The 22,360-nt window shown below is 38.4% G+C and overlaps 1 protein-coding gene across 2 annotated transcripts; it reads right to left on the bottom strand.

The window, feature by feature from the left end:
- On the bottom strand, nt 1-22,344 carry GASK1B (golgi associated kinase 1B). 2 transcript variants are annotated; one of them, XM_085058583.1, is made up of 6 exons: nt 22,111-22,344; nt 18,582-18,655; nt 16,705-17,988; nt 9,532-9,746; nt 6,064-6,290; nt 1-5,763 (listed from the first exon to the last, which is right to left on the bottom strand). In XM_085058583.1, the coding sequence occupies exons 3-6, from the start codon at nt 17,699-17,701 to the stop codon at nt 5,556-5,558; spliced, it is 1,647 nt and encodes a 548-aa protein (XP_084914709.1). In that variant the 5' UTR covers nt 17,702-17,988; nt 18,582-18,655; nt 22,111-22,344; the 3' UTR covers nt 1-5,555. The 2 variants fall into 2 exon arrangements, with proteins under 2 accessions (XP_084914709.1, XP_084914708.1); XM_085058582.1 differs by lacking the exon at nt 22,111-22,344 and having other exon boundaries at nt 18,582-18,924.
- Between the last annotated feature and the right edge of the window lie 16 nt (nt 22,345-22,360).

The following is a 22,360-nucleotide window of genomic DNA, read 5'->3' on the forward strand; positions in this document are numbered from 1 at the left end:
TTAATTTTTAGAGAAAGTTACTTATTTCAGTCAAAAAATGGCACTGGTATACCCAGTGCCAAATATAGATAGGACAATGCATCACAGTGGGGAAAAAAATGTTTCTGCATTTTTGTTTTTCTTTTCCAAAAAAACAAAATACATGGAACTGCTTTTGAAAAACTATCCTTAGGCATTAGAAGGTTGCCATCTGCTTTCTTTCTTTTCTTTCATCAAAGACAAAGCAGACTCACAACACCCCAAGCATCCCCATACTTGCAAATAAAGATATTTCTATATATTCTTATAAATAAGGGGAAGCCTGAACAGCTTTACTACATTGCATCTGGCTGCATAGCCTTCAAATAAAAAATATGTGGAATTCCCCCCTGGGTCCCACCCAACCCAACAGTACATCTCAGACTGTGACCCTGTGAGGTGAGCACATGAGCTTGGGGCATTATCTGTGGCCCCTTTCTTCTACATTCCCCAGCACTCAGAACTGTTGCATTAGGAATGTTAAAGGATAAAATCTTGCCTAGTTCTTACAAAGTCCATATATAAACTTGCTGCCCTTGAATTTGTCTAATCCTCTTTGAATGTCCTGATACACAGAAATACAGATGGAACAGGCTGAAAGTCTCAAAAAAACATTTGTAGATCCTGCTAAAGAACACTTGTAGATCCTGCTAGGATCCCACAGATATTGTTTAGAGAACTTATATTCTAAGTTCTTTATTCATGCGATATTTCAGGAAACTCTCCTTATTAATATGTCACTCTCCTAAGGTTTGCCTTTGACCTGAGGGTTCAGTTCTCCAACCTGTGAGAATACAGATTAACCTAACTGACTTAAATTGTTTTATCTGGAAATGAGATAATTCAGTGAAATTGAAATCAATTCAAACAAATGTATCCGATAGAATTTAGCCTGAAGCATGCAGTAACATGCAAAAATCAATAATATTTTTAATAAAACAAAACAAACTACTTTGTGTGGGAAAGAGAATGTTTAAAAATGTTTCAGCATCTTTGTGCTTCCCATTAGTCTCTCTTGGACTGTGGCAAAAATTGTAAACTTCAGAGGCCAAAAGTTTTTATGCTCCTTTAACTCTGTGTGAGTCTCTACTCCATGTGGAGTTGAGTGTCTCTCAGCTATTGTGTTTGCTCATGGCATGTTAGAAAGTTTACAAGTCACTGACCAATATTTCTGTTCTGGCATTATAAATGGACGTGGCCTTTTCTGCTCAATGTTTGTGTGACTAGGCATTGTCAGAACAGCTAAAGAAGGTAGTATATACCAGTGCTGTAATACCAGAAGCTTCACAGCTACACTCAATCAGCTTAGTAAGAAAGAGTTGCAAGTCTCGTGAGCAAACAGCTAGAAAGTATTTCTACAGAAAGATCCCTATAATCTGTTTTGGATTGTTTCTATGAAGAAGCAGTTTCAAGGCCATAGTTCTTTCTAAACTGTAGCTAATGATCCACATATTATAATAATATGTATTATGGTTTTGTTATTGTAACTTAGAGACCTGAACTGAAAATCTGATAAAGATATTTCTTTATTTTGCATATTCCAAGATATTACATGACAATAGCAGCAGAGATTCAAATGATTCATTACTTGTTAAAACACTGTTACTGTTACTAATTAAAGGACAAATAGACTTTTAAAATTCACAAATTCCAAAATAAAATGGAAATTCAATTTCTAGTATAAAATTTTTAAAAATCTGAGTTGATATCACTCTGGAAGTTAAACACAGATACAAACATATTGCTGTTTCTCTCTACAATTGTAAGTAAAAAACTTTTAAGATTATGTAAATGTGTTAGCAAAAGAAGAGTTAATCCTTCGAGAACAAAAGTTTCATCTATTATAATGTTTTGTTTAAACTTCAACTTGTGTATACCCAAAATTGGACTTACACTTACAAATACAATTCTACATGTAAACAGTAAATTATATAAACAACTCACTCTTTATTAGCCAAATTGACCATTTTATAGAAACAAGCCAAGGTATAAGCAAGTATACTTGTATTTTTGTGTCTGTGTACACTCACACACATGCATGAAAGTGTTCCCAGAATTGCTATGGGAACCTTGTCCCTTAATGTACCCTAAATCTGTATTTGTTAGCTTGAAACCATGGAATTAGCCTTTTTTAAAAATTTATTTTAATATAGTGTATTATAGAATACCCACAGAGGAAAAGAAAGAAACTGCTCTCACAGTGCTCCACAGTTTTCATGTCCTCAGCTTCTGAAACATTTAAGACTATTAACTTGCTGGCAGGCTCCCAAGGAATTTTAAGGCATCTGTGCCTGTGCTACTTATTTTAAGCTCTGTCTTCTAACGTTATGAAATCAGCAAACTCTTTTGACTTTCTTAGTAATTCCATTTCATGTGGTTCTGGCTTTCAGGCAGATTCAAGAATGACATAATCTCCTTTTCCCACCCACAGGTTTTGCACTGTTGCTGTTGGTTACACCCTTCCACGTAATGTGCACCAGGAATCTTTGTCTGATCCCATATGCCCAGAAATGGAAGACAGCCCAGCAAAGAGGACTAAAGCAGAGTTTCTTGGCTTTCTATGGATCACATAGGTTGAGTAAGGCTTCTTCAGGATTCTTCCTCTTAAGCTACAGTGCAGTTCCTGTCAGTCCAAAGTCATGCTACTTCCAAAGGATGTGAACCAATTTCCCAATAAACTTTACCCCCATTACTGAAGCAGCTATCTTAAATGTAGTAGCAGAGAATAAACAAACTCAACAAAGTGCTTTTTTTGTATTTTTTATTATAGCATTTATGCAAATGCACTCAAAAAATACAGAATTCTTCATTTTCTTTAAAAAACCCTAGAACTTGGCTAGTAGGCGTTCATAAGAGCTATTGCAATCATATTTTGCATTATTAACAATACTGGATTAAGTACCAAGCTCCACAGCAGCAGGATAAATGTTATAGGAAAAAAGCACTTTCTGGAGTTTGTCATCATTAGAGAATTAGAAGCAATTTGCAATCCTGTCTCATGTCCATTCTCACAAAGACTCCCCTGACTTACCTGAAGACTGCAAGAGTGTTTTTACACAAAAGAAATATGGCATGCTACCTATACACAGCATAGGTAGTATTCCTTTGCCCTTTGAAAGTCTCCACAAATTTTTGCTTTTTACAGTTATGCTTTTCATGCTTGGTCAAATTTTTAAGTACTGCACAGCATTGTGGCTACTCGGGTCTCTTAAACCCAGAACTACTCAGAGGCATTGGCTCAGGTCAGCTTCAGGGTAATTTCATATGAGTAGGCAATTATATTGCTGCTTTAAGAGCTGGCACTGAACTGCCAGGCAAATAAAAAAGCATGTTTCATGCTCAAGGAAACACTAGTCCATGTCCAGAAGAAATGGAGAAGAATGCATCAAGTTACCACCATTAAAAAAATTACCCAGCCTGAAAAGAAAAAAAATCCTTACTTCGGATTTCCTTGTCTTCTTCAGCAATGAGCCAATTCTGGAAAAAAATTACAACTGGGCAAAGAGAGACAGTGACTCGGCATCAGGATATGCAGTCTAAAGATAGAAGACAGAGTTCTCATGGGGCCTTGTCATAACCAGCTACATTCATAAGTCTGCTGGGCCCTCTTCTGAGTTTAGTGCAGCTGAGAGCTGTGCCTTTCTCTCACTCCCAGTAGTGAGGGATAATCCATTTGAACAGGTACCTAGCAAGAAAAAACTGTGAAATAGGCTAGAAAATCAGATAAACTGATTGTGATGGCCATCATAGAGTGAAACTCACTGCAACAGGAATTCCATGTGAAATGGATCCTGAGGATAATTTCTTTCTCTAGACTGTTCACAGTGCAAGCCAAAGGAATATTTTTGTTTCTGTAATGAAAATTATCTGACTAATAAGTTACATCATTTTAAAGAAAGGAATAAAATGAAAATCCTATAAAATTCTACCTCGGTGCTGTTAAAAAGTCCAAGGCACACTAAAACACATCCTCTTGAGGCAATAGTTAAGTTTTAGGAAGTTTTAACAGATTGATCTGTCCATTGCTGACAAAATAAAATTAAAGATTATTTAGCTGGCTATGGTCTTAAAATTTCACTAAATCTTTTTAACTCTGCCTATAATGAGATCTATTTCTTCTAGTAATGCAATTATTGTTAATTGGTTTTCTGACACTAAGAAAGAAAACTGGTTTTAGCTGCAGTGGAACTGTAGTTATTTAAAACATTAAATTCACCCATCCACATTAACAGCAAGATGAGACATTTTAGTTTGTCACTAATAACATTACACTAGCACTTTCAAAAATCTTTTACCTCCCATGTATTTTTACTATACATAAAGACAAGAGTAGCTATGCAAGTATCCAAGTTCTACTATCATATCATGGTAAAAAGATGATATTTCTCAAGAAGGAAGGTGAGAATCTTTGTAAACTGACAGGTAGAAGGCATATGTCACTATAGGCTATATCAATTGATATTTTATCTCTGGAGCATTTCAAGGGTAAAAATCTGCAGTGCTTATCCAACCTTCCCTAACAACCTTACCTGTGGGAACACTTGGGGCAAGTCACCAACTAGAATCATCACCCCACAACCTTAATGGAAACGCAAGCCTGAATTGCTGGCTAGAGCTGAGCACACCGAATAAACATTTCCTCTCCTGGGTTTAATAATGTTCACATCATTAGGAGGTCTGATTTTTGATAATATTCTCAAAAAATATCATCAAGAACTTTGCAAAATTCTGCTACACTTATTTAGCAGCATATTCCCACAAAGCTAAAGCTATTTTTAAAAAAAAATACCCAGTTAATCAATAGACAGAAAATATCAGATCATCCACCCATGCATCAGAATAACTTGTATTGAAAATAGGACATTGAAATCAGTGACTCATGATGAATTGTACTCCATACTGGACACAGTAAAAACTGTATTTGTCAAAATTATTATTATTGTTGAAGCCATGTTCTCCTCACTCTGTTTTCAAAATTCCCTCATGTCCAGTGCAAACACTCCTGCATATAAAAGAGCTGAATTTAGTTCTTAAATTTCAAAAGATCAAATAAAATAAAATAAGTCTTTGGAAATGTAGGCATTTTACTATACCTGATAACTATATGTGTTTCAGCAAGTGTCATCAATGTATCAAGGGCTTACAGATCTCTTTTCCCATTTAAACTTGCAGTAAAAACTTCTACCGACTTCAGAGAGAGAAGTAAGAGCAATCCAGCCGAATGTACTGAAAATCCTGTTGCTAATTTCCAAAGAGTTTAACAGAAGGAGCGTTCATGGTACCTACATATTACTGCATATTATTTATTGTACCATTTGGTTATTTCTCATTTCACTGGTGACACAGAAGAGACTACACTGTGTTGAGCTGCAGCTGACATGTAAATGTTGCTTTTAAACCATGTAAGATTTCTTATTTAACAGTAACCTTGAAAGTTTGGGAAAAAATAATACGATTACTTAAATCAATTTTACTGTCAGTTTTTGCCCCATACAACATTTTTTAAAGTCTTTCTTTCAGATGGAAACAAGATGGTTTCATTCATTCATGGGCAATACTTTGGCTCCGTGTGCATTTATATAAGTAAGAAGAATTTTGGACCTCCTTTCTATTACATCAATAAGCTTTTCAATTCCTTTTCTGCCTCCTTGGCTCTCCCAGTATGTTTTGTCAAGGAACAAAGACTGGAGCAACTTCTCACGTAAACGCTGGCTCCTCAGCACTGAAACTGCAGATGCAGGGAATCTGGAAAACCACAAAGAAATTCATCAGTTTTTGCCATTACTCTGAATTGCATTATTTATGCTGTGGTTTAGCAATCAATTGTACGAATATAGGCTGTGACTAAGCAAAGGAAGTCCATGCATGCCTAAACATATGTATGTTAATTGTATCTTTTACAGCTGTGGGATTACTCATACATTTTTAGATACATCCTGTCAAATGTCTTGGGCCAATGATATCTATTCCAGTAGCTTAATGTCTCATACTCAAACTGGGAAGAAATTATCAATCTTTTTACAAAATTAATAATTCAAAACTTACTCATTGATTCCTTGCAGTATTTTGAAGTCAAGATTGTCCTCATTTCTGTCAAAGAAACCCTTATTGTCTATAAAGGCCAAGTGCCTTTGGTCATGCCTTCTCTGAACTACATGTGTCAGGTCAACAGCATCCTGATCATCACATTTCAGCTTCAGTCCTTGCTGCATGCAGGAATCCTCCTTGAGAGGTTTGAATCCACAACAATTTCTGTCTAGTCGATTATAGATCTAAAACAAAGTACAGGAGAGTGCCAAGTGAAAACAATACTAAAGTACTTGGGGCAAAGTGTCACTGTAAGACATTGCTCTCTAACCCAGCTGACAGGAAAGCAAGCTCAGAACAAGTATAATTAAAGACAGCAGTAAAATGGCGTTGAAGACCTGGTCCTCACATCTCAGGTACTGCTAGAAGCAATTTCCTGGACAGTGTATTTTATCCATTTTATAGCCACGATTTGTTATGTCAGTAGAAATCGTCACTTTGAAAATAATGGAGCAGTAACACATTGTAACTGGAATAACAGGATGGTAAATACAATTGTTTTCTTTTTCAGAAGTTGGGTTTTTTTACATTTTCCGTGTTGGAGAACAATAGAAATAGCACAGTCTGACACACACAGAGGGTGTTCATTTTATGGGATCTATTAGACTAGCAGTATGCAAAATTACTGAAAAGACCAGTAAGGGGCATAACAAGCCATCAAAAGCTATAAAATGGAAAAACAGTGTATTTATAACTACAGAGCAGCCTCCCTGTGGTATATACTTTTATGACATGATGGTCTAGACTCTTTTTTCCCATGAAAAACCTCGATTATTCATCACACAGCACTTAGTTGGAAGGAATACATACATCTGGCCTAACTTCAGCAGTGTAAATGTTAAGCATCTCTTTTGACTTGGTCGTTTTTGTTCCCTTTCATAAACAATGACAAGAACAAGGCACATCCAGCGCAATGGATGCCATTTTAGGATAACCATCTAATGAAGGAAGGATAAATCACTCCTTGAAAGTGCTTCTATGCCAGTTGACTAGATGACAGTAAATACTCAACATTGCTATAGCCCTGAGCACACAAATAGGCCTAGATTGCCTTTAGATGTCTCACCTGGGATTCCATGCACCCTGCCTTTGCCCCTGGGCACAGGAGCCCCCTCCCTTTAAGCTCAGGCAGCTCAGCCCTCCTCTAAGCCCTTCAGAGCAGGGGGGTGTGGGGTGGTTTTCTCTGCTTGCTCTGCTACATGGATGCTCCTGGGTTGCTGCTTGAGGTTCCTGCCTGCTGGCCTTGGAGCTGCAGATTGCTCTTCCTCTTTTTCCTATCATAAGCAGCATTCATTATCTGAAGGCTGTAGAGCCCCTCTTGCTTCCAGTGCTCTAGCTCCTGGAATCTCTTATTCAACTCATCCAAAGGTAAAAACATCAAGCAGAGTCCTTCTAGAAAGACTCCTTTGATGCATAGACCCAATTCCTTTGCACCAAACTTCATTACATACATTAAACAGACAAGGGGATCATGCTCTTACAGACAGCCTCTTCATTGTATCTTGCATCATTTCAGTGCTAAGACATTATGACGGAACACTCTGGAATTGATGTTTAGCAGAATTAGTTTAGCAGAATTTTTTTTGTCATACATGTATGTAAGAGGTCCAAACCCCCGAAATTAAAGAAGCCATTTTACATTTATGTCCTTATTTCGCTTGAGTTCTTGCAGAAGGTAAGTAAAGGTCAACTATAAGCATTTTATATCCTGCTCCTATGTTTTATAACATTTGAAACCAGAGATTAGTAAGACCTATCACAGGTGCTAAACCTATTCTTCTGAGGGAATTATGTTTAATACAGAATATTTTTCACCATTATTCTGCATTTCACGAAGCACAGATTTTATTTTTTTAATACAGAACCCCTTCTTGGCATTTTCTTTTTGTTTTCAAGTTTTCATATTTTGCTGTCAACCAACTTTAAAGTTAAGTTTGAGAGCACCCAGATAAAATTGCAGTCTTTAAGAACTATGAGACTCACTTTCAGGTATGCATGTTCTTGTCTGGTAGGCAACTGGAGGTATAAATCACTCTGGTACCAGCTACCAGTGAAAGAGTAATTTGTTTCTTGACATGTGAAGTTCAATCTGGTTGTATTTTATTTTAACCAACCACTCCTTCTGGATAATAGTTCTATTATGGATATTAAAAACTTGCCTTAGAAGACCTTGAAATTAGACATCAACACAGAACTCATGAGAATTTTTAAACTGTTAAATGAGAAAAAAACAATGGCATAAAAACATTAACTCTGACACAATCTGTACTATTCCCAAAGGGGTGTTACTATGTTTAGCAACAGATTCATCCACATATGACATTATATCCATTTGTAAGCATTACTTGCTCATAATGGGACTAAAGATGGAGTCATTAGACAAGTGACAATCTATTTTTGGAAAAGAACTGAATAATCTGTTTAACATAACAAATCTGAAAAAATCTAAGCAAAAAAAATAATTGACCTTCATTCATTCTAGAACAGGATTGAGAAGAGCAGTGATAGGCTATGCATAAACTAAGACATGATTTTTACAAGAAATGTAACTCTATTAAAAACTGAATTGCATGAACAACCAAACACGGTGCATAAAATTAGTGCTTGCTGCAGTTTCAAATAAACCAGTAAGTGCTGCAAGAAGCTCAGTCACCTGGACCTGTCTGGCCAGTGAGTACACTTAAAAGTAGTGCCATATCTCAGGAAGCCATAAAATCATCTTCCAGACAGGTGGTTCAGCTCAGGCCTTGCTAACACAGGGAGTGTATTAATACTCCCCTGCAGAATTGCTGTAACTGTAACCACACAATGGCATTGGGCAGTGCTCCAGTTTGTTGTTATTTGGAGAGCTAATGATGATGTGCAGTACTTAATCAAAAAACAGCAGATTTATCATTCCTCAGTTGCTGTTCTACTCTTTCTTTACTAAGTCAGTGGCTATGGCTTTAAAAAAAAAAAAAAAAGAAAAAGAAAAAAGAAAATTAGCCACTAAAACTGTTACCTTGCTCCAGATTGCAGCTCACCAAAACCAGTTTAGTTACCTCTGAGGGCTGGGGAAGTGCAGGAAGGACCACAGAGTAAACAGAGATTTACAGTTCTGAACACAGTCAAGATCTCTGTTTGGAGAAACAAGGAGTGAAGGAGCAATAGTATGCCTGCCTCAAGGTGAAGTAAGTCATGGCAAAAGTCTTTGCTTCCTCTTTAAAAGGAAATGAGTCGGTTAGGTTCCTGGTCTCTTTCCCCAACTACAAACAGCATTTTGGGTATTTTAATCATAAGAAACAACATGAAATATTTTCAAACTATGCAAATATCTCTCTTCCCCATTTCAAAAAAATGAAATACACTAAAATTATTTTTTCTAAAGATCCTACATTTGCTCACATGTCTTTTGAGACAAATAGTTGTGTTCAGTAAACATTTTACCTGCAAGAGAAAATCAAAGAGTGCCATCTTGGACCACTCATGATGATGGATTTCAGTACAGCCCCACTCAGCTTTGGGAACTTTACCATTCTGCCAGCATTTCTTCTTCAACAGCTGCTGATATTGTCCCCATGTCAATCTCACTGAAGAATGGGTACTATTATCTGTTGGACTCAGTGAGGAATCCCACAGAATAACAGGACAGGCTTGACCGCCTGAAAAAAAAGAAGAAAATATCATTAGTACAGTGAAATACTGTCACTTTTATTTGATTGTTTTTCAGATATTGCCTAAGCATTAGTACTCATAGCATTTTATAGATCTGGCAGGAATACCAGTCAGGGACTCATATCTTGACATCCTTTGGTTAATATGGTCTTATTCGACATCCATAACCAGCCGCCACAGGAATGGAAGCATAGGCAGAAATGCCTTCAGTATATGGAAGACTCTCTCTATTAGAAACAAGAGATTAATGTACAAAATCCTACACTAAACCAAACTATTAAAAAGTTTCTAGGAAGGTTAAAAGCCTACAATGCCACTGTGAATCAACAAAGTAATTTCCCTCTGATTCCAGTGACCAGCTGAATTTCAAGAGCTGAAAACTTATGTTAAATTTTTTTGCATAATGGAGATAGAGACACCACAAATCCTATACTCAAAGTTGATTTATATTGTTATTTTTAGTATTTTAAACCTGTAAAACAGCTCTGAAAGGATATATGAGAATACTAGAGAGTGTGAGCTTAGCATGAATAAACAATTTGACAAGTTTGGGGTTTTTTACCTAGATATAACATCTTTTTTGCATAGCAGGTATTTTAACAAAATTCTTTCATTCTTCTGCATAAAGAATATTCTTCTCTTCCCTGAAACTAAGACAGAGGATTTCTCTTTGGAGACTTCTAGTGTTCAGCTTCACCATGAGAATAAACCTCATCAAAGAATTTAAAATGAGCTATTCCAGTATAAGAACTGATAAATGTACTTCACACAACATCAAGTAACATACATATCTATCCTATTAGGAAAGTCTCCTTTTATTCCTGATGCAATGCTACTGCTGCTGAAATGGCCAAGGACCCATGACTGGACCGTGGCTTGTACACATTAAAACAAAGCAATACTTTATATTTTAGGGTGTGCAGACAGAAGATCAAAATATGTCTTGGTACGGAGAGGAAGAACAATTTAACTGCTAGGTTTAACTTCTGTTTACTAAAAAGTATTGGAAGACATATAAAGTTTTAAAAATTATTCATATTCATCTTGAAGGCCAACAAAATTAGTCTACACTATTGCACAATTTATTGCATGGTTAAGTGCAGCTGAAATTGTCTCTTTGTCTTCCACATGCCCATGGAGACAGAGACAGATCTGAAAAAAAGCTTTTAGAAACACTTGAAGGCCAGAGGTCCAGGCCGCCTTCTTCAGAAGCAAACCAGACAGAAAATAGCCCATGGAAAACAGGTATCAGTGCCAACAGCAAGGTAAAAGCTGCCAATGTCAATGCTTCATTTGTAAGCAGCCAGGACTGTGAAAAACAATTTCCATACAGATGAATCAAAAAGCAAGTTGTTAAAAGGACACTGACTGTTCTGAAACAACAGGTAAGAAATGATCTTTGCCTGTACCTAGCAAAGATCACGTGCGAAGTTCCATCTCCCATTCGCCATCAACATGACAGGCCTTGCATGCAATCCAGCCCAAGAGAAAAACCAACTCCCTTCCAAAACAAGAATGTACCTGCTTTTTTCTCTGCCATGGCTTGTGCACATACAAGGTAGTCCTTCCAAAGCCCAGCCAACCCAGCAACCCACCACCTCTTTAACTTGCCTCCCAGCTGTCCAGTGTTTCCTTACAAACACAGAATGTGTCCTGCCATTAGGAACATCAATGTCTCTTTTGTTATGCTCAGTATTGCCTTTATCAGCACCATGCTCCACACTCTTTCCCCCACGGAAAAAACACGTTGAGCACTCCTGAAAATCAGGCTTCTCCTCTACCGAGGTGCCTGAATAAGCACTTAAATAACTTATTTGGGAAATCCTACCCATTTTTCCATCTCTCTTGCTCTGGCTCTATCACCTACATTGCAGATTACTTTACCCAAGTTAGGCCAGCTACAGGCTAGGCTTCTTTTCCAAGAGATTTGGAGAAAGTCTATATAAGCATTTGAAATTTTCACAAAAAAGAAGGACAGCTTTCTTCAGGACCAAATCTGAGCTATTATTTTTATATCTCCAGTAACAACTTATGTAACTATTCATGAATTCTTCCACAAATCAAATGCATAAGCAGATTTCTATGAAAACGAACATCTCCTGTCTACCCAAAAAGGACATGATAAACAATAGTAATATAAATACTTGAAAACTGTGAATAATATAATGCCAGTTTCCATTAACATACCAAAACATTTTTAAAAGACTAGGGTTAAATACAGGAAATGTTTGCATTTAGGAGGAAATGGGAGCAGAAAAGATGAGCCAAAAAAAAAATCTTTCAACTCTGTAATATAAATTGGATTACAGGAATATGAAACAGCAGCTTCAGTAAAGAGCTGTGACTCAAATTTTTGACACTTGCAGGAAAAATATGAAGATGCTGAATTAAAGCAGATAAGGGGTCTGATTCATAGCTGCATGAATTGGCACATCCCCAAAATCAGTGGAACTTTTCTGATTCAAACCTCATGAGGATGAGGCTCAAGTTACCTGAACAGTGAGGAGACCTACAGCCACAACTGGGAAGTCTGAGTACATTTCAGAAGTCCAGTGTATTCTGTATGTGCTTCTTTCCTAGTCAGCTTTAAATATTAAAACAGAGTGCTACCACTTTTCTGTTGCTGCACTGCATTGAATCTCACCCAGAGCTGATTGGCTTCATTTTATTTTTATTTGCCAATTTAGATTTATATATCTATTTAACTATCCAGAGGGGATCTTCAAAACTCTATGGTAAAGATGTTTCAAAACTCATGCTGAAACCATCTTCCTAGTAATTCATACACATTTTTGAATATCAAAATATTTCTAAAAATGTCTTACCTAAGTTGAATAAGCTAACACACATGAAACCTCAGGCTGCTGAGACCAGACTACCCCAAGGTACTCAAACTGCTTTGTGTGCTGCTAGGTAATGCATCACTGCATGGCTTCTTCAACACAGGCATTATCTTAAATTTCCACACCCCATATCACTTTGAAAATAAAGAGCATGCTTCTAAACTACATGTGGTTAAGAACCACATTTTGCTCCTGTAAACATTATTCTCATCTTGTGCTCTGACTTATAACTCAGCATTTTTTACTAACTTCCTTGAAAGAAAATACTTTCAAACATGCCCATAAGATCAACACTAAAACCAGGAAATCTTTCATGAGGTAGTTAAAGCCCTTTCTCAAATTCATCATTGTTTACTGTAAGGCAGCACATCTCACCACTGCCACATTTGCAAGAAGCAGTTTAGTTGTCCAAGTATTAGCAGGAAAGGATAATTTAATGTGGAAAATGAGAGGGACTAGCATACAGAGCATAATTTTGAGAGCTTAAGATTTCAGGGAAAATGTACGAAACAGAAGTAGAAAGCAGAGAGACGTTAGGCCATTTATTTTTCTTTCTTCCCTGTGTACCTCTGCAATGTTCTGTCCTGGGCTCATATGGGTGTCAGTATTAAGGAATGCATGAAATGTGCATTAGTTGCTCTCTAGACTATGGAATGCATTATTGCTTATCCATGAACTTCTCTACCCAACAGAATATTAGAAATATGCCTCTCATACCACTTTGAGAGGTACAGCACTATGTGGAAGCATTTTAGAGCACTCTGAATGCATAAAGCAGTGTTAGGTTTTTATTCTTTGGTCTGACATAAGTGATTCATATTGCATAACTTTTGATGGGATGGCAAGAGCAGGCTGATAGCACAGGTTACAACACAGAAAAAATCAGGACACAATTTAAAAGCATGCAGAGGACAGTAAAACAAAACAACAAGTGCAACCAGTGGAGCTATCATGACATTCATCTATGTGCACTAAACCACCCATGAAAGGTGTTACTCAAAGGAAGAACTTCTAGCATGTTTGGGGGGGAAAAGGAGGCTCTGGACAAATAGTGGGCTCAATCTTTAGCTAAAAAAAAAAAAGCAGAGCTAAATTGAGTACACCAGTGCTTACTATTCTCAGCAGAGGATAAAACATAGTCAGACTCAGAATATTGGAAAACCAGAGAGGAAGAGAGGTAGCCATCAGCACGAAGTAGTTCAGTCCCTCAGCAAGTGGCGCAACAAAACTGCATGGCAACAGTTGTTCTACCAAAAGCTGAATGAAGAGCCCAGCCTCATTGCTACAATCCAAGCAGCCAGAGTACAATCCTTACAGCTGTCAGCTGCAACAGAGAAACCAGCCTGCTCCAGCCCACAGAACTCCAGCTGCAGCTCAAGCCTAACAAACACTGCCATCATCCCATCCTGCAAATGCAGTAGCTGAGCTGGAGGCTATTCACACAGTCATTTGACTTAGCTCCTGTGCAAAGGTCATGAAGGTAGGGCTGTGACACCAAGCAAGGTCACTTATGTCTCTTCTATTCCTCAGATTAGGGTTATGAAACAATGAAGTTTCTTAGTGCTGTGCTATTAATGTGACTATCCCAAAACTCAGACATGTAAGGGTCAGTCTCCATTTATTCCACAACAGACACAATTTTATGATTATTTCTTGGTGTTTTACAGGCTTGTCCTTCTTTTCTTTATAGGTGTTTGGAGACATTTTTCACATCTCATAGGTAGCAATGAAAGTAACAAATGACTGCTTGTGTATGCACAAAATCAGGCTCTTTTAGACTGTTATGCTCAACTCAAAAAGGTTTTTCCTACCTATACTATTCAGGCTTTTTACATTCAGTCAATTCATTGTAAAAATATGAGAGAAAGAGTGATCATACCTGATTTTTCCAACCATGACAGATGATGGAAAAACTTGACAAACCACAAAAAAATTCACTTAACACTTTTACAGGGCTTACAATTAACTAGGGAAGGTGAGGGCAGCAGACAGGGACCTTGAATACAGTATTCTTTATTTTGCTAGACTAAAAAAGTTAGTGTCATATCTGTGGGAATAAGGGAAATAGAACCTGTACAGGGATTTACTAAGCAGTTCTTTAAAACTGCTTTTCACAAAATGAATGACAGTTTTGAAAAGCCCATTTTTTAAGATTTTAATGCTACATCAAACACGTCTTGTTGGATCACATCACAACTGAGGCAAGCTAAAGGGATGTGTCGGGGAGAGAGAAATGTCAGCCCAGAAACAGTGTACATTCATACACACGCACAGTCTCTAATCCTGCACTGCTTGTTTTACCATGTGAATGACTGATCCACACAAATCACTGTAAAAAACTTTACAGTGCCCACCTATTTTAACTTAAACATACATGTCATTGAAATGAGCTACTTGCTCATATTACTGTTAAAAATATTTTTTTGTTCATTTTCTAAACACATATATTTTCATATTATGCCAAACACAAGCATGTAAATAGTAAAGAGTTCAAGTAGTTATTAGGCATCTGAGCTACAGCATATTTCCAGGCTAAAGAAATCATGAGAGACAAGGTACAGTCACTGTTCCAAATTCTCTGTTCAGCCTTTAGCTGGAAAAAATGAAGTGAGACCAAAATAGTGTTATTTCTCTTCTCATCACCTAGCAACACTCCTCTTGCAATAGGAACTTAGCCAGTTATGAGGAAAAGAAAATTAGAGGGCAGAATGACACACTCTGTCCCAGACAGTCCAAAACATACTGTAAGGTGACAGACACTGAGCAACACAATGCACAATTAGCCTAATAGCAGTTTTCCAAGGTTTGAAGTCTGTCATCTCTGCAGCCACACTGTGCAGAGTTCCCCCAGCTGAACTACCTTAATGCCTTATGACAGCTTTATAGCAATAGACCATGTTCCTAAAAATAAAATAGGCATAATGTATCTTCCATGCTCTGCAAGTATGAATAATATTCAGAAGCCTCTAAACTGTTATTCCTAGAGATTCATTCCCATTGTTGTACAGGCTGCCAAAGGGAAGGTTTACAAAGCAGGAAGACACTGGAGATCATGAGGTTGTCTTCCTGGTGTCCAACTTTAGAAAATCATTCTTGCATTACTTTTCTTTTTAAGAAGTGCAGACTGATGTAAAAGTACTCAGTATAAGCCAATTTCAAAGCAGCAAAAACATAGCTAGCTACTTTTGCAGTGATTCATTAAAATGCAATGTAGTCCTTTTGGATTGTGATTTGTGACTGTACAAAAATAGGAGATATGTTGAACACATATTTAAGAAGGTAGCAATGCTTAAAGTAGACTTCTAACTTATGTTACATGTCTGTGAAGACTACCTTTAATTTCACTAAAGGTTAAAAATCAAAATTTTAACTGAAAACTCCATATCAATTGTGTAACAGGCATATTGAGATATTTACTGTGTGTGTTTATTTGGATAATATATAGATGGCTGTAGTGATCCTGAAAATGTACAGCAGGATTCACTGAAATGTAGTTTTTTGGGTTTTAACTACCAGAGGAAAGGGAAGCACTTTTTGAAAAATTTTCAGTTCCCAAGGGGATTAGTTCCATGAAAGAAAATTCAAGCTTCTGCAGGATGGTTCCTTACCTCTTCAAGTAGATTACCTGACCCCTTCCCTACTACCTGAGAGATGAATTTTTGTGCCAAGTCTCAACAGGATTTTATTAAAGTCAATTCCAAAAGATGAGAACTTTATTTAAAAAGATCGGAAATACCCATTGAATCACAGAGATTCTGGAATCTCTTTCACCAGTTTCACTTCAGGCAGTCTGTACAATGTCATGCAATCTACGGATTACTCTCTCTTTTTTCTTGTTCCAGACTTGTGTGAGGAAACTGTTACTGCCCTCAGCAACTCTATGATATTTGATTCAAACTTTGGGTTATTCATCCTTTGGACAGGATAACTGCACTGTAGAAGTTACACACAGATACTGGCTTTATTTCCCTGTAACAATGGGGTTAGTTCTCGGGCTCGCAGGCGTTAAAGGGGGTGGCTGCTGCTGCCCCATGGCTAACACAGAGCAGGAAGGAAACTTCCGCACCCCACCTGCCAGCTGAAAACCATAGGAATGTGTTACCTTGGAAGAACTCCGATCTCCTGCTTACAGAAGGTAAGCTCCTGTTTAACCCCAAGATCCGGTCCAAATGAAAGGCAAACACCTCGCTCATGTCAAGAGGTCTTTTGACAATTCCACAGTGTCCTTGATTACAAGCAGTTCCCATAGCACTGGGGCCTCTTGCAAATACTACCAGGAGTGCCTTGTGAGAAGGTCCCTCTTGAATGCTTTCTATTGGAGAATCTGCCAGCATGCGCATGTTTAGGATGTCATCTTTGCTCAACCATGAGGGAGAGCTCTCACTGTAAATCCTGATATTGCTTTCCTCAGGCTGGTGCTGTGCCTGGGGAGCTCCAGAAATCCTCCCAGGTCTCTGCTGACCTCTCTCCCTGGAAGCCATTCCTTTATGTCTGCGTTCATCCAGTTGGTACTTTCTTGCCTCCAGAGGTACTGCTGCTCCCATTGTGCCTGCGGCATGTGTGGCCCTCCCTGGCTGCTGGGCAAAGGCCTCTTCCCAGCCCGTAAAAGTGGCTTTTGGAAAATGCTGCCCATAGGACAAAGGGGTTGCATTTTTCTTCCTGCGCTTTGGCTTCACTGTGCCTCTGATGTTGGCAGGCTTGCTGCGCTTGGACCGCAGAGTGATATAAACTACATTGGGTGGCAGCAAGGTCCCATTGCTACCAAGCTGGGGTTCCTGGAAAGTGGGTGGTGACAGGGTGCCATCCAGTGGGATGCCCAGAAAAGGGGTTTGAGCTGCATCTTGGAGACTTCTGGAACTGATCTTTTGATGTCCTCCTTTGTGCTGCGGTAAAACATGACCCACTTGGCTGACAAGGAATCCCAGGTAGATGACACAGGCAGTGCCCACTAGCAGATTCCTCCTTGTCCTTGGACGCCTGCAAGTCCAGAGCCTCAGCACCCGGGAGGGCCACAGGCAGCAAATAAACAAGTTTTTAATTTTACTTGGCTGATCAAAAGTGGTCATTTCTCTAGTGAATCCACATGATGAAAACAGCATAAACTCTTCTGCACATTCCAGCCAGGGTGATGATGCATGATTTCCCTTCCCCAATTTCTATTTCTCCTTTTCCAAGTAGCTTCCAGCATGGGTGATGGACAGAGGCGACTGATATGCCTGGGAAAGTGGTCAGCACTAAGGATGCTGACACTCCACCTTCTCAAACTGTTAAATTCTTATCAGCCACCACAGGGGAAGTGATTGGCTTCAGAGAATGAATGGAGTCAGCTGCGTAAGCAAAGTTTACTGACTTGTAGTCTAAAAGATCTATGTATCTTCTTTGCAAACTGCAAAAAGAAAACAGTAGCATTTCATTTCATTACTCAGATATGGCATCTGTGGCTCTATATTTTTCCGAGAAAATAAGTTCTAGATGAGACAGTATGCATGTAGGAATTTGTCAGGATACATCTTTTACTTTCTCATTACAGCAAAAATCAAACACCAAAACCATTAAATATAGGCTCAATTTGCAATCTCAGCTGGCTGTATTCCAGCATTAGAAGAAAAGCCTGTCAAATCCTGATCATTATCTTTTCCCTACAAGATGAAGTCTTCATTAAACCTCATGTCATGGAAATGCTGTAAATTATCCAAATATGAACCACCAGTGACTGTAGTAGTTAAATATCCACATATTCACTAATATAAAAATATATTAGCAGTGCCAAATTTTCCTAACTGACTATGACTATAGTTCCCATAATTCATAAAGACACATTAAAGTTGAAAGATGGTTTCTCTTCAGTCTTTTAAAGCCATAAAAAGAATCTAGCTGTACTTTTTAAAATAAAATTACAGTGGCTTTCATATCCTTTCCAAGAAACAAAGAATACATGCATATTGTATATATATTGCTAAAAAAAATAAAATTTCTTACCTATTCAGCTTGACACATCCTTTGTTCTGGTAAACTCCTTAGGTTAATAGAAGTAACTGAGTAGAAGCTGGCATCTAGAACATATTTCACTTTCAAGTATGGTTCATATTTAGGTAGTTCATTGCAAGCTAAGTACTGTTGGGAAGCCAACTTTACTGAGAGGCTGTTGCATATGAACTGCTATAAACTTACATGAACCACACGTTATTTAAAAAAACCCAAACCAAACAACCCCACACACAAAACCACAGCAACTTCTATTTTAAATTCTGTAATGAAAAGCCCTGTGAAGTATGTGCCTTTCAAAAGTGCATTCCATCTATTTCTAACTCCTGAGGGCCCCCTAGTGCACTGCATGCAAATGTTCTGAAGAAATTCCCTTTTCTGCATTTAGTTTTTTGGCTTTTTTTTTAGTTTAAAATACTGCCCATCCCCCGGACTTGAGAACTTTGGGAATCATATATTGTTGTCATGAGAAGTGGAAAACAGATAGCAACTTTTAAAATGCTATTAATATGCTACTAAACAGCTCAGTAGTGTCTCCTATTTCTGCCTTCTGAAGCGAGGCATAGCATAGTCCCGGTACAGCTGGAAAAGAGGCATAGCATAGTCCCTGGACAGCTGGAAAAGTTGAGGCAGACAGAAGTTAAGGGAAAAGCTGTAGCATCTGACTCCATTCCTAGTCGAAGTATAAAATATAAAAATGTATATGTTCACTGTAATTCAAAGTAATGAAAATATTCTCTTCTCCATAGTAACACTAAAGGAGAATAGACAATTAAACAGTTAGTTTATGTTTCATATTGGTCCAATCTGAATTTATAAAACTTTGTGAGTGGATTTTTTCCACAAGCCACCACTTATCTTTCCTTTTTGTCTAAGTATGTACTGTCAAAATTTCAGTATCCATGCCCATTACCAGTAAAAGAGTCTTCTTGTTTTTTCCAAATCTGAGGTTTTGGAGGAACTGGGATTGTAAAAAATTTCTCCATCCACTTCAGTTCTTCTCTCTTTTTTTTTTAGCTCAAATCTGACTGATGAGAATTTATTCAAAAAAGCTGCAGACAAGTTGCTTGAGTTGGAAATGCATCATGTTGCACCAGTGGTTTTCAAATGCCCAGTTCTTGCTTGTACACAGCACCACGACCTGTCCATTACAAGCAAGCAGCACCAAAACATAGTACCTTCGAGTTACTAACAGCTCTCTTCTGCTACATTTCTCTGAAATTTAAATTTTGTAATCTATGTAATCTTCCTACTGCTAGTCTTTCAACATTATCTGGAAAAAACTATAAAAGGATATGCAGAATAATTCTTTGCTCCTCATTTCATTTGTAGCCTTGAAATCATAACGTGGTGTACACAGTGATGCACAGCATTGACTGCTGGGGTTTTTTTGAGGCTTTCTAAATGGGATAATAGCAATAGTATTTCCTTTTTTTCTCATGTTCAGAAGGGAGAACTCACGTACTGGTACGTTCTTTGAAATGCATGGTGGTAGAAAATCAACTAAACAGAATACAGTATCTTTTTAGTTTAGCAGATATTTGCCTCTAATTTTGGATCATTAAAAGGCAAAATATCAAGTGACTTTATTTCAGCCCTTGTGGCGTACACCTCCAGCGCCCTAGTGGATACAGAAAAATAATGAAGGCTGAAATGACTGTGGAGCTGTCTGGAAAAAAAAAAACCATTTTATCCTGTTTCAGGAGAAACAAAGAAAATGTTTTTTGTTCAGGTGGGTAGTATTCTTCCTTCTGAATCATTCTAAAATGATTAGCAAAGCACTAAAGGGCACTACTGAGCTGAAACAGTACATCCTCTGTGGTCATGGAATATTTAAGACAAACTTTCAGAACAAATAGACTGAACAGTGGTTGTTGTCTGACCAAATTCTGGCCTACATTATTTCACTTTGCTACCTACAGCTAGCCTGTAATGTCTGTCAGATTCTGTTCCTTGCTCTAAATTATATCTGTGATATTGCCATCTGCATCCATTAAACTCAGCTTTTCATGTAATTTCTTCATATTTCATGTTCAGTGTTGTACCTTCCAAAGGTTAGGAACACATTAATATAAAAACTAATATAGGAAAATAGCAATGAATGGAAGAGAGAAATTTAAGAAGTATTTTCTAGTCCTTCACAGTCCTAGGTATAGTTTGTAAATGTGAATGAATAGCTGAATTAACTATTTGCAACTTTTTTGGTTGGATGGGTGGGTGGGTGGTTTTTTTTTTTAACTTTGAAATTCACCTCCACCTATACCTGCATTTGTAGAGGTTTGCTGCTGGTGCTGGGCAAGCTACAGACTGTGAAGCAGCTGGTGGCCTGCAGTGCTGCCAATCTTCCTAGCAGGCAGTCTCTGGGCAATTTGCAGAGACAGGTGGAGTGTGCCAATGTCCACCAGTCACAAGGCCCTGCATCTTGACTTGTCTTTATCCCTGGACACCTGAAAGGATGTAGTTACAGGCTAGGCTCCTTAATGTGCGTGCTCTTGCCTTCTGTGTGCAGGCATTTCAGTGTAAAAGAATAACATTTTTTTAATGCTTTTTTTTTCTGAATGAAATAAAGCAACACATACTCACACTGCCTTTAGAGTTCTTTTTTTTTTTTTTTTTGCTGGCTACATTTGTGATTATTGTATGGAACGTTGTTCCTCTTGGATGCACTATAGCTATACTGTTTCCATAGAGACATTGTTCTGTTCATCTCTAAATGGCACATGGACAGACATTGATGTTAAAATGATTGATAAATGGTGCATTCCTAGCTTTACCAAATCCATGGGACTGAGAACTTATTCTCCAGAGAAAAAACATAAGCCCTTATTATGCATAATGTAGACTTGATTTGCAAAACGAAGCATTACTTTAGAAGGCTCATGCTGTGTTTGTAAGGAGATCAATTTGGGCTGCCATCTGGAAACTGTACTTCAAGAGTACAGAGAGAAATGTTTGCTTCGTGACTAAACATGCTGACTAATAGTCTGTGCTTTAGCTGGTCTCGATCAAATCCTTACAGGGAAATCTGCAAACATCTCTTCTCGTCATCCTGTGAAAGATTTTTTTCCTACTTGATTTTGGTTGCCAAACAACGCAGCGGCTTCCAGACCAACAGGTGGTAATTTTTGTGGTGAAGAAAAATAAAAACCTGGATGCCCTGACCAAGGCTCGGGGGTTTTCTGACGTTGCTGCACACCACAGGTTTGGCAGGTGCTGCATGGCCTCGAAATATCCCTGCCTTCTCCGAGATGCCTGCCACCCTCTGCAGGTGCCTGCAGCCCCCAACTCTCTGACAGCCTCCAGCAGCCAGGGAGACCTCGGGAGTGAGAGGAGCTGCAAGGAGGCCGTGCTATTCCCTCTGGGAGGAGTCCTGTCTTTGAACCATGGCTGTATTCCTGGGCAAGTGCTGCCAAAACTTGGGTGCCTTTTGTGGAGCACAAGTCCTGTGAGGAGCAGCTGAGGAAGCTGGGGGTGTTTAGCCTGGACGAGGCTCAGGGGAGACATCATCGCTCTCTACAATCACCTGAAAGGAGGGCAGTGGCCTCTTCTCCCAGGAAACCAGCAACAGCATGAGAGGACATAGCCTCAAGCTCAGCCTGGGCAGGTTTAGGTTGGACATAAGAAAAATTTCTTCACAGCAAACATGGCAATATAATGTCCAGGGAGGTGGTGGAGTCACCGTCCCTGGAGGTGCTTAAGACGGCATGTGGCACTTAGTGCCCTCCCTGGTCTAACTGACACGTTCGATGGCGTTGGGTCACGGGCTGGACTCG

This window comes from Lichenostomus cassidix, chromosome 4 (genome assembly GCF_008360975.1).
Source record: "Lichenostomus cassidix isolate B80296 chromosome 4, HeHo_3.0, whole genome shotgun sequence".
NCBI lineage: Eukaryota > Metazoa > Chordata > Aves > Passeriformes > Meliphagidae > Lichenostomus > Lichenostomus cassidix.